General features: G+C 42.6%; 1 protein-coding gene across 13 annotated transcripts in view; it reads right to left on the bottom strand.

Moving 5' to 3' along the window:
* RIMBP2 (RIMS binding protein 2) overlaps positions 1-13,321 on the bottom strand; it is a 573,825-nt gene that overhangs the window by 543,796 nt on the left and 16,708 nt on the right. For all 13 annotated transcript variants that reach the window (XR_005776163.1, XM_040416249.1, XM_040416247.1 and 10 more), the window contains exon 3: positions 12,991-13,098. Coding sequence is in view for 12 of the 13 variants with exons in the window: in XM_040416249.1 (XP_040272183.1) it covers positions 12,991-13,098 (108 nt within the window). In the remaining variant the exon portion in view is untranslated. The remainder of the gene's footprint in view (positions 1-12,990; positions 13,099-13,321) is intronic.

The following is a 13,321-nucleotide window of genomic DNA, read 5'->3' on the forward strand; positions in this document are numbered from 1 at the left end:
GCATCTACTTTAGGGGTCTTATCCCAGGCCACAGAATCTTCTTCCGCAAAAGGGTATTTTCTCTTTAACCGCTTAGAGGCGGATTGTTTTTTCTCAGGGTCTCTCCATTCTGAGTGTATTAATGCTCGGATGTGAGGGTGGACGGGAAAAACTCGTTTTTTCTTGTCCCCTAATCCAGCAAACAATTGGTCCTGTACTGAAAGGGGTTCTCTGGGCTCTTCCAGGTTTATTGTAGCCCTAATTGTTTTCAGTAGGGAATCCGTCTCCTCAACTGAACAGAGAGGTTTACCGCCTGCTTGATCTGAAATATCAGAGTCAGACCCAGAGGAAATTTCACCTTCATCCAGGTCAGAGTCCTGCACATTAGAGACTACGGCTCCTGAGGTAGATGGTCTGGGAGACAATGTAGATAACTTAGCTTCTACAGCTGCACCCACTTCTTCTCTGATTATGGTTTTCAGACTTTCAATTAAAGATGGGGTCTCCTCTGACACAACCTTGTCACAACACTTTTGGCACAATGATTTCTTGTATGTACCAGACAGCGATTTCTTGCACATTACGCATTTTTTCTTCAAAGGTGGATCCTTTTTTGAGGATTCTTTACCCTGAGAGGAAAGTTTTATCCTTAGTCTCTAAAAGAGAAGGGTAAAGAACCACCACCAAGGAGACCCCCATACAGGATAAGGCACCCTGTTATTTAGTAATGGGAGGAGGCTTACCGGGCTAGAGGGCCTGGAGGAATCTGTGGGCCGCCTGGGCGAATCGTCAGCTTGCTGGGACATCTTTCTCAGGAGAAGAGCGCAGGAGCTGCATTGGAACGCCGGCAGCCGCGCTCTTTTACTTCCTGGTTCCCACTGATGACGACATTATGCTCCGCCCCCCCCCCCCTCGCGTCACGCTCCGGCCTCCGACGTCACATAGAATTCAACTGCCGGCGCGCATAGGGGAAATGTGTGGGGAGCGCTCCCAGGCCCAGGAACGCTCCCCCGGCTCGCAGAACAGGGCCGGTCCGCACTGGACGCGGATCCAAAAGCCCGGGGTGGCCAGCAACGCTGGGCTTAAACCACAGGGAAGGAGGAACTTTTTGTAGAGTTCCGCGACCCTATCCCCTGCCTCAGCCCTCCGGCCAGAGCCGGGATAACAAACCGAAAAGGCTGGGCGCGTGACTGATCCGGCAAGTCCTGACCTTCTGAGGGACAGGAAAACAACTGGAGAGGTAAGAGGGAGGGGGCCTTATATGGGCTGATCCACAAAGCTGTTTTCCTGTCCCTGAGAAGGCGGGATAATCTCCATGTTTACTGCCGTTGTGGAGGCGTAGGGAAAACCTGTTTTAATTACACAATAGGACAAGCTACTTCACGACACTGAGTCAAAGATCTGCCTCATCCTCCTCTCTGCTCTACTTGTCAGGGATTATGATCCTGAATACCGTTTAATATGATCTTCAGCTGAATCTCTGTAGGAATGGAGTTCAAGAGGAGACATGAAGTACAGAGAGAAGGGTGGGGATGTGGCTAATGAGCAGCAGCTCTTGTATACAGTCTCCATTACTACAGTCTGTCCTGTCCATCCTCTCTGTACTTCATGTCTCCTCATGAACTCCATTCCCTCAGAGACTCAGCTGAAGATCTTATCATCTGAATTCAGGATCATTATCACTGACACACAGAGCGGAGTGTAAGATGAGTCAGCTCTTTAGCTCAGTGTTCTGATATAACTTGTTCTCCTGTGTCATTAGGACAGGATTTGTGTGTACTTATAGGACGGCGGCCATTTTATTTCTCCTAATGATTGCTCCCCAGACAAAACAAGCCATTATAACTAATGAAAGGTATTTAGGAATATATCTGAAGTAATAAAGTAATATTTAAGTATTTTAATTCCCGGAGAAAACCTTTAAAGGTAGAAAGGCTGGCTTTTTATAAACTTTTGTGACACCACCAAACATGGAAAACACAGCATACTTAAAGAGGACCTTTCACCGATTCTTACCCTATGAACTAAGTATACATACATGTGGAGCGGCGCCCGGGGATCTCTCTGCACTTACTATTATCCCCGGGCGCCGCTCCGTTCGCCTGCTATGTCCTCCGGTATCTCCGTTCCCTAAGTTATGGTAGGCGGAGTCTGCCCTAGCGCTGGCCAATCGCATTGCAGAGCTCACAGCCTGGGAGAAAATAACCTCCCAGGCTGTGAGCTCTGCGCTGCGATTGGCCAGCGCTAGGGCAGACTCCGCCTACCATAACTTAAGGACTGGTATCTCCGCCTACTATAACTTAGTGAGCGGAGATACCGGAGGGCATAGCAGGAGAACGGAGCGGCGCCCGGGGATAATAGTAAGTGCAGTGAGATCCCCGGGCGCCGCTCTACATATCTGTATAGTTAGTTCATAGGGTAAGAATCGGTGAAAGGTCCTCTTTAAGCACATGAACTCCTACACCACGAAAGCTGTTACAATACAGCACTCACATATATACATCGGGGGTCATTTACTAAATCTGTACACTATGGGGCACATCTATTAAGACCAGTGTTTTAGACACCGGTCTTAATAAGCCCCTAAGCTGGCTGTGGTTCCGCCGAAGTATAGAGAGGAGCCAGCTTAGCTTGCTAGCTGTCTTACATTTAGACCTTTTTCTATGCCTGAAATAGGGAAATCAGGTAAAAAGGTAAACCTACCAGTCCGTCCCCTTCCCCACCCACGCCATGTCCACTTTTTTAGACCTGGCGCGAGGGGGAGAAGCCAACCGTTGCACCACAATCTGCGCCTGAAATACGCCTAATATAGGCGTATTTCAGTATCATAAATGATCTCCTAGGTTTTTTTGTATGCAAAAGTCCACTTTCTTAAATGTGGGCAGAGGTTAGCAGAAAGAGGTGAGCTATCGTGGCCTGGCACATTTACTATAATTTATACTGGAAAACTGGTGTAAAGTATAAATGAAGTGCATGCCATCTCCTAGCTCCTTCTGACACACAGCATCACAAATGTGACATATTTATTAAGAATCTTGAGCCTCTAAAAGGGGTATTCTAGTTTCATGAAATCAATGACCTATTCTCAGGATAAACAATCAATTTCTGATTGGCGGGGTCTGACTCTCAGTATCCTTGTCATTAAGCTTTTTGAATGGGCCACAGCACTCATGCGAGAGCTGCATACTCTTCAGTGTTTGCCTGTATGCCATCTACATTGTAATGGCGGTGCACTGGAATTACAGTTGTTCCTCCCCTTCAAGTGAATGGGAGAGGAATCTGTAATTACCCTGCACCGCCACTACAATGGTGACTGCAACATTGAAGGGGATGCAACAATCCAGTGAGCGCCATGGTCCCTTCAAACATTTGCTATTCATTTGAGGATAGGCCATCAATATCACAAAACTAGAATAGCCCTTAAACTGGTTGCATCCTACATCAGCTGACTTTGTACTAAGACTAGCCAGTCTTTACTAAATGACCCCATCAACTACTCCAGTATTTTCTAATAAAATATATGAGAATATTCTTACAATACTTTCTACACGTATATGTACAAAGTATTGCTGTGTACATTACACTGCTGGGTATTCCGGCTCCATATATCTGATCAGTGGCATACAACCGAGCCCTCTGTGGGTCAGGAAAAATTACAGGATATTAACCCCAGGTCACAGAACTGTAGTGTCACAGTCACAGATATTACTGGGAACCTGAGTGAGCAGAAACTAGATCAAAAGGGTAATGTGGTTTATTCCATAATGGCACATGCTGATGAGATGCTAAACACACAAATTGTAGAATACAAGGCTGACTGATGTTAAATTGCTGTAAGGCATTTGAATTTCAAGTACTGGGGAAGATTAAACAATAATTATCACTGCTTCTTTTAAAGAACCAATGGCAATTTGTGGCATAGAAAAAGAACTATGGTGTCAGAAGCTGAAAACCAGTAATTAGACAACAGGGAATCCACACAATTTCCAGTATGTGAGAATTTCCCCACAATATTGATAATATCACCAGAGAATACACCATGATGGAATGTCTTCTGCTGTCGAGGTCCCTACAGACGTTCTTCACTACATCTGCTCCTGAGAAATCTGGGTGACAAGAAACAGGACCTCCTTTACAGCTCCACCAGAAGTCTCTCATCGGATGTTAAATTTGCTGGTTATGTCAAAACCTAGTCCTAGTCTCATAGAAACTAAAAAGGCAACAGCTAAATGGAATTTTTATTAGGATAACAGGATATTGGAAATGATTTTACTATGTTTGGGAAAATTCTCGTTAATGAATTTATTGACAGAGAGGGACAGTTACAAAGAGAGCAGTTCTGTGGGCTCCCAGAGGGATCCTAACTTTCAACCCATCTAGACAAGGACAAGAATGTAGACTCTAAATCCAGTCAAAGCTATAGGTTCAGATTGCTTCCTCTTGTAACTCTTGAACAAAGTGACAGTCAGTCCATCTTGTCTCCTATGAAGTAATATCACGGTGCCCATTCAGTAATGTCATCCGTTCCAGTTTCTGGCATGATTAAGATACTAGGCAACAGGTATTAGTTTCAGTCGTCAAAGACCTCACAGGGACTTAAGATGACGAGCAGGTTATTGAAATATAACCGCTACTGTGATCAGGCCATTGAATACACCACTGACCACTGGGTAACAGACTGTGACCATACCACTGACCAGTTGCTGGACATAAAATAAACAAGCCAGTATACCACTCACCACGTGGGCCCGGACAGGGTCTGTTCCAATACATACCAATCTAGCTTTTGAATTTTTAATCTAAAACCAGTTGTCGAATGATATGCTAGGTAGTAGGTACCTAATGACAGGGATACTTACTAGTAATAATCTTCAATATTGAGATTATATGTTGTCATTCTAGAATAATAGTGCACCATAATAAATCTTCGGATGTTTAAATTGAACTTCTATGGATGTTGCTACCAATACTGTGGCAATTCAACCCATTGTGAACAGGTGGTGGCTAATACTTTGATTTGCTATAGAGTCCTGAGAATGTTAGCTAAACTGTAGTTCTACTAGTGATTTGACACGTCATAACGGTCATTTAAAATGGAGGGAAAGAATGTGACCATCAGCTATTTACAACATCTTATAAACACCTGAAAGGGCAGTTATAATTATATACAACTACTGGATGATATAGAGTCCTCTGTAGAGTCCTTTATTCCATGCCATGGAAATATTTATTTAAATTGTTAGGAGCCTCCAAAATGTGATGCTTAATACAATAAAATATATACCCATACTTCTCAAACGTACAGTAAACATACCGTAAATTAAAAAAATTATAGGCACAAAAACAGACAATTGACAACATACAATCAAAATAATTTAACTTTTTACTTTTGGAAGTGCCACTTCTGTTGCTAATAGAACTATGACTTAGGCCTCATGCACACTGCTGTTGCCCGGCTGTGCCCGTATTGCAGCCCGCAAACAGCAGGTCCGCAATATACAGGCACCGGCTGTATATCACAGATGCCGACCCATCCCACTTCCGTGGAATTTCTCTCCTTGCCTCCGCACCGCAAAAAAAAAATTGGACCACGGACCCATTCAAGTTGAATGGGGCTGGGTCTATCTGTGGCAACCACACGGATGATGCTCATGCATTGGGGACCACTAATTGCGGTCCCCAATTCACGGAACGGCCAGCATGCGTTCATGTGCATGAGGCCTTATACTGGGGCAAAAATTAAAGGGTTTTCTGAGACTTTAATACTGATGACCTATCCAGAGTATCTGATAAGTGGGGGTTACGACACCCGGGACCCGCCAATCAGCTGTTCGAGAGGGCAGCAGCACTTACAGGTCGTGGCCTTCTCACAGCTTTTCCTAGGCCAGGTTCATCGGTCATATCGACTAGGTGCAGCTTAGCCCCATTCAAATGAATGGGACTGAGCGTTATGCCAAGTACAGCCACTATACAATGTGCTATGCTTGGTAAGCGCCGTTTCCTTCTTAAACATATGATTGGTCCCAGGTGTCAGACCGCTACCAATCAGATACTGGGGATAGGTCATCAGTTATAAAATCCTGCAAAAGCCTTTTAAGTATCCTTTTAAATATCTAAAAAGAGAGGAAAGGTATTTTAGAGTATAAACCAACTGAAATTATACCGAGAAGTCGTCTTTCCAATAGGAGTCGGTCACCAGGGAAATCACTGGTAAACCTGGCACAATGCCTTTAGGTCCAGCCAGGGGCGTAGCTAAAGGCTCATGGGCCCTGGTTCAAGAGTTCAGCTTAGGCCCCATTCCCTTAGTGCTTTGTGACCAGAGGCAGGGAAGCACATAGCCTTCATGCTTCCTGAGGCAAAAATTGAAACGGCACCCCCTCATGACAAATTCTTGACCTATCCCCTTCCCTCTAGCCAGAGTTGTAACTTGACCAGCATGCACTTTTACTATAATACCGGTGTCGCCCTACGCAGCACAAGAATGGTCTTTGGGCCCCCTCAGGCTCCTGGGCCCGGTAGCGACCTATCACTTAGCGATCTGTTGCTTAATTCTGGAGAAATATTATTTTTCATCCATTAAGTGCAAATAGGGTGGCCCAAGTCATTATGTGCACCCTGATTCCTCTTGCAGCCCATGTCTCTCCATCCTGATTGACAGGGTCAGACGAGATGATTAAGCATTAAACTGCCCCTCAAGTAGGAGGCAGTACTACTTGTCCAGAATGAAGCAATGGATTGCTAAGTGAAAGGTATTATTACATTTAGCTGAGCTAGCCCTACGAGGAATTGTGCCTGGTTTAACAGTGAATTTCCTGGTGACAAACTCCCTTTAAAGGTAATTATATTTTGTGGAATTCTCCGGTAATAATCCCCCAAAAAATATTTAAAATAATAGCTAGCCATTTAATGGATTTGATAAGGCGAGGGAAAAAACCAAGGATAAAAGCACAAATATTGTATATCCAAGAGAGGGAGGGCGGATTATCCATCCCAGATTTGGAACTTTATTTCATCGCTGGCCATATAAAAACATGATAATGTGGAGTAATACGCAAAGATATAAGTCCATGATTGCAGGGATAAATTATAGGTTAGACATTTGTACTATTTTCCAATTAATAGAAGCAGGAATTTTGGCACAACAGGGATGTAGTAAGATACCGCTATTTGAATTGATGGGGTTTGGAAGGAGGCAAGTGTACTTTGGACCCCATGCTGACACCTTATTATGGGACAATATACACCTTACAGAATTAAAGTCAATTGAGCAGAAACTTTGGTGGAAACGTGGTGTCTACAGACTGGGCCAGGTATGGAGACAGGGGGATATAATACTATATGAAGATCTTAAAAATGAGGATGGTTCGGGCAATATAGACCTGAGGTTTTTCTATCTGCAATTAAAACAAGCACTGCGAATCTCGCTAGGAAAAAGGTACACAAATTGATACCCTTCCGCAGCCGTTAATTAATATCTCCAGGATAACAGCAGGGAGGAAATTAATTTCTAAAATATATGAATGTCTGTTGCATCAAAAGACTAAGAAAAAAGCAGCCAATAGCTTAATGTATAAATGGAAAGATGACATAAATCCCCAGCAAGAAGAGTTTTGGGAATTGGCCATAAAGGAAAAAAATAGGGTTTCTAAGAACTTTTCCCATAGGATTACCCAATTTAATATATTATACCACCTGTACTACTCCCCTAAGATATTAGCGAAGTGTTATAAACCTAAACATTTTTGTTGTTTAAAATGTGGAGAGGTAGGGGTGGACGATGTCCATATACTCTGGACATGTATAAAGACTCAAGAGTTCTGGGGAAAGGTCAATGACAGAATAGAGCAACACCATCGGTTTAAAGTCCCCAGCCAATTTGAGACATGTATACTGGGGGTGATAAAATTGAGGCCCCACAACATTGGGAAATTGCATCCAAACTTGGGGGAGGCAGTGTGGCTCCCACGGTCAGAGAATGGGAGAAGTTTACTAAAATCTCACTTGTTAGAGAGGAATTTCACCTGGCAAATATTAAGAAAAAACAAAGATTTGTTAGAATATGGCAGAAATGGCTAATATAGTTACTCCCCGGGAGACGATGGGTGTTGCTGGTTGGGGCTGGGGGGGTGTAGGGGTGAGAGAGGGGCAAGAGGTGTGAGGATTTTTATATATTTTTTCCCTTCTTTCCTCTTTTCAAGAGGGAGTAGACAATGAATAAGGGAGGAGGGTGGGGAGGGTATATAATGCTATGTAACTAAAAGATTGTTATAACTTTTTTTGTATGATGTAAAAAACAATAAAGATTTAAATTAAATAAAAGAAAAAAAAAAGTAACCTGTCTCCATGAAAATGAAATGTAAGCTATAGGTACCATGAGTAATGGAGCAGGAGGAGCTGAGTAGATTGATATATAGTTTTGTGGTAAAAGGATTAGTATAACTTGTATTTTATATATTTATACATTTAGTATAACTTGTATTTTATACATTTATACATTTACATTTCTGTTCATTCTTGGCTGGAAGTCAAGAAGACAATGCTATTAGGCCCCTTTCACACGGGCGAGTTTTCCGCGCGGGTGCAATGCGTGAAGTGAACGCATTGCACCTGCACTGAATCAGGACCCATTAATTTCTATGGGGCTGTTCACATGAGCGGTGATTTTCACGCATCACTTCTGCGTTGCGTGAAAATCGCAGCAAGCTCTATTTTGTGCGTTTTTCACGCAACGCAGGCCCCATAGAAGTGAATGGGGCTGCGTGAAAATCGCAAGCATCCGCAACCAAGTGCGGATGCGGTGCGATTTTCACGCACGGTTGCTAGGAGACGATCGGGATGGAGACCCGATCATTATTATTTTCCCTTATAACATGGTTATAAGGGAAAATAATAGCATTCTGAATACAGAATGCATAGTACAATAGCGCAGCCCGGCTTCTCTTCTGTCTTCATCTTAGCTGTGTGCAGGAAAAGAACCTGTGGTGACGTCACTCCGGTCATCACATGGTCCATCACATGATCCATCACCATGGTAAAAGATCATGTGACGGACCATGTGATGACCGGAGTGACGTCACCACTGGTCCTTTTCCTGCACACAGCTAAGATGAAGACAGAAGAGATGCCGGGCTGCGCGAGCAAGTGGATTAAGGTGAGTTAAATATTTTATTTTATTTTTAACCCCTCCAGCGCTATTTTACTATGCATTCTGTATTCAGAATGCTATTATTTTCCCTTATAACCATGTTATAAGGGAAAAAAATACAATCTACAGAACACTGATCCCAAGCCTGAACTTCTGTGAAGAAGTTCGGGTTTGGGTACCAAACATGCCCGATTTTTCTCACGCGAGTGCAAAACGCATTACAATGTTCCCACAACGCACTCGCACCTTTTCCCGCAATGCCCATGTGAAAGAGGCCTTAGTGATTGACAGTTCTCTCTGTAGTCCCAGTCATCAGTCATAGAGGCCCAGTACCCCAGAGCAGGGGGTATCTGCAAATGGTTTGTTATTTAATGTGTTGCAATGTTATGCTATGTATTGTGCCCAGTGTTGCTGTGTATGGATGGCACAGGCTCAGCCCTGGCAGGAGGTTGGGTGAGGATCCAGATCCGCCCCCAGCTTATTTAGCGAGTTGAGAGTGAGAGTTTAGAGACAGAGAGACATGTTGCCTCATGCTCCCTCTTCTCAGGCCCAGAAACCTACAGAGACTCATCGATCTCTGCATCATCTACAGAAGGAGAGAAAGAAAAAGATGAGAAATTGAGAACTTAGGGATTGCATTGCTGAACATTGGAGTCAGTAAGGCAACCTATTTAAAGCTGCCAAGATTTTACTGCTGTAGGGGACATTGTTAAGACATACCTGGACACGACACCTTCACACCTGGACACGATACAATTGGCCAGTCGTATCACGAAAACTCTGTATCCTTCAGTGGACACTATGGTCATTATTGCACGAGTACTTTTTCCCACCATAGGTTCTGTTGAAAGAGACTATAGCAAGATAGAGAGGAAAAAGGGGCCATAACTCCCATCCTGGCCTAAATCCATACATCGTTATCTGGGAGATAATTGCACTGTGTACAGTTAGACCTGGGTCTGCTATAACTAGATGTACTAAAAACCCAATTTTGTACTAAAGAGAGACATTTATTCTTATACCTCTGGCCTTTTTTTTTTTTTTTTACTTCTACACCATACTCTGGCCATTGCATTGCACTCCACACACCCTGCCTTGCACCCATACAGAAAACGTCACAGGCACCCCAACTACCATCAGGCAGGAGCCCTACAACCAGAGTGTGCCCTCCTGTCACTGTCCCGGTCCAAGGGAGCAATGGCAAGAGGATAGCCAAATAAATACATTTTTGTGATAAATTGTTGAGGCCAGAGCCACTACCACCCTCATCCTCCACTCCAGCTCCTCCTGAGCTGTGGCAGAGGGACAGCTGTTAATCACGGATAGGACTACCTTTACCTCCAAAGTCCAGAATGAGCAGAAATTTAAATCAATCTTTTCCCACAAAACTATATATCAATCTGCTCTATAACATGCTGCCTGTGGCGGAGACACCATGTTTAACAAGACAGGTTTCCTTTAACAAAGCATAACCCACAAATGCATAATATTTCTCAAACTTTCAAAGTAGAGATAAGCGAACCTTTTGAGATTCGGTTCATTTCAGGGTCGCCTGAATCAATTCTTCCCGAACCAAAATTGCTCCAATTGTCCAGAAAATTGGTATATAACTCCCCCTAGGACCCTTTTTTTTTGTTAATTTTTTATGTATATTTTCATTTTTCTCTCCCCCATCCCCAAGCCCTGTAATGCAATGATATCAATAGCAAATAATGTCAGAGTGACACTGACATACATAGCTATGAGTAAAAACATAGTTGACGGTGTTAACAAATAGCATGTTTAAAAACACACAGCACCGTCACATGTGTTATACTTTTTCATAATACAAAGCCTCCAAAAATTGTCCTTTATTTGGGGCATTCAGCATCCTGACCTGAACAGCACAACTATGGCACAACCAGGACCAGGCACCTACCATAAGTGACATAATTACTGGCACCTAACTACTGAGTGGCATGCAAGTATACTGATCCAGTGACACCAGATATCTGCTGGCAATTTGTTGCAGTTATCTGATTTCATATGAATCTTTTGATCCTCCCAAGCAACACATCAGCTTTACAGAACCTCACAGCCATTATATTTTATGCAGCCATATACTTCTTATATCTGTAGGAGATACATATGTTTGTATACTAGTGGGTACATAACGCTATGTGGTATCTGAGTGTGGCGAGAAGTATTTGCTGGTCTGCTTTGACCCTACCTATACCGTTCAAACTATGTATGATCACAAGTAAATATTGGCTTTTGGATTTATTATTTTCATCACATTATATAACAACCATATAACCAGTTTAATCAACTTACCATATCTTTTATCATACTATATAATAACCACATAACAGGTTGAATTGACTGTCCCCTGGTGAACTGTATCCTGAATGTTGCAGGGAAACGCGTTGGGACTAGTAGGCCACTTTGTATGGCGGTTGTCTAATTTCTTTTGGATTCTGTGATATTTACAACATATAGGTTCCATGTAACGTCCATTTAAAAATGTGATCTGCATTACTTTTTCTGGGGCTTTTGGCCCATTTTGCTTGTGATCTATCGGGCTTACCGTGTATTATAACAATATACAGGCATCTTGGCTTCATCTACTTATGTGGTTTATATTTTTATACCTGAACATCTAACATCTGCATATATGATCTATACAGTCATATCTGAATATATTATATGTTAGTGTCATTTGGCACTTTTTGGAAAACTGATGTTGATTTGATGGTGGTTTCTATCCCAGATCAGGGCCATCTAAGGTCATCTAACAGGTTCCTGACATGGGATCACCCTCATCGGGGTGCCCATTCTGTTTTTAGGTAGGGCTTTATGGAGCACGGAGAGTCTGTAGCCTGATATTACACATTTTTGGGGTTATCTTACTGAATAAGAAATAAAAGGGTACATTTCATTGGTGGTGGTTCTGTGACTTTGATCTTTAAAAAACGGTGCAATTACTTAGCAGCAGAATACTATTGGGGTGCTGTGCTGGCAATAAGCCTATCAACTTGAGATTTTGGAGGAAAAAAACAGCTTTTTCTCTATATAAATTTAAAAACAAATTCTTGGTTTTATAACGCAGAACTGCTAGAATAAGGTTCTTCAGCAGTTGTATTATTAACTACTGTCCTCCAGCCCTCCACTCCGTCAAAGCTTTCCCTGACAAATGTTCCCAGTATTCTACACAGTTATTTTGTTCTATTCTTTCCCTATACCCTCCCTATTACGTATGAATAGATGCTTGCTTGTATCTCTGTATACTATGTAAAATCGTTAGATACTGCATAGGCCCATTCATCCTCATCAACAGCAAAACCCAGAATGTCATCTGCTCATTCTGCACAGACATCTCCGTGCCTGATACCATCCCTGATTGGCTAATGAGGTTCGTTTTCAGACAAATTTTTGTGAAATTCAGGACCTGGTTCATTATGAATTGATTTGAAGCATCCAAACTACAATGTATTTTCCCCAATTCCATTGATTGAAATCATTTTCTAGTAGGAGCAGCTTCATTTTAGTGCTAGGGTGCAGAAGTTATGTATATGCGCACAGCAGTGTAGCATATGAGGATTTTCACAGCATTTCTGCACCAAAATCAAGCAAATTTGCCCCAGATCTCATCCTCTGCATAGCAAAGGGTGAAATCTGCAGGTAAAGTTCACAAATAATTGACATGCTGTGGATTTCAAAATCCGCACTGCAGGTCAGTTTCCACTCTTTCTGCACCATGCGCATGAGATTTTGAAACCCTAATTAGCTTTTACTGGATAACATTGTGGATGATATGTACCATATTCATATATGCGTACCATTCTAATTCATTACTAGTGAACATGCAAAAAGCCACAACCATTTACCCTGCTTTTTGGGACTTTCGCTGCATTGGGCTTTTCAGAGTCCTTGCTGTTAGCTTTCTGGTTTGGTTGCTTTGCTGTACTCGCTACTTTACTGTTGGCAGGTTTTTGCTATAAAAAAGTAAGAAAACAGTGAAAGACGTTTATTGCCTGTGATGCAACAGTGCACATTCAAAGAAACCATCATTACAGTAAGGCCTCCTGCACACAAACGTTTTTTTTCCCCGTTTCCATTCTTTGCGCTCCGTATACCGATTCATTTCAATGGATCCGCAAAGAAAACCGGAAGGTACTCCTTATTCCTTCCGTTTCCGTATTTCCGTTCAAACATAGA

The sequence above is a fragment of the Bufo bufo genome, chromosome 2, assembly GCF_905171765.1.
Source record: "Bufo bufo chromosome 2, aBufBuf1.1, whole genome shotgun sequence".
Lineage (NCBI taxonomy): Eukaryota > Metazoa > Chordata > Amphibia > Anura > Bufonidae > Bufo > Bufo bufo.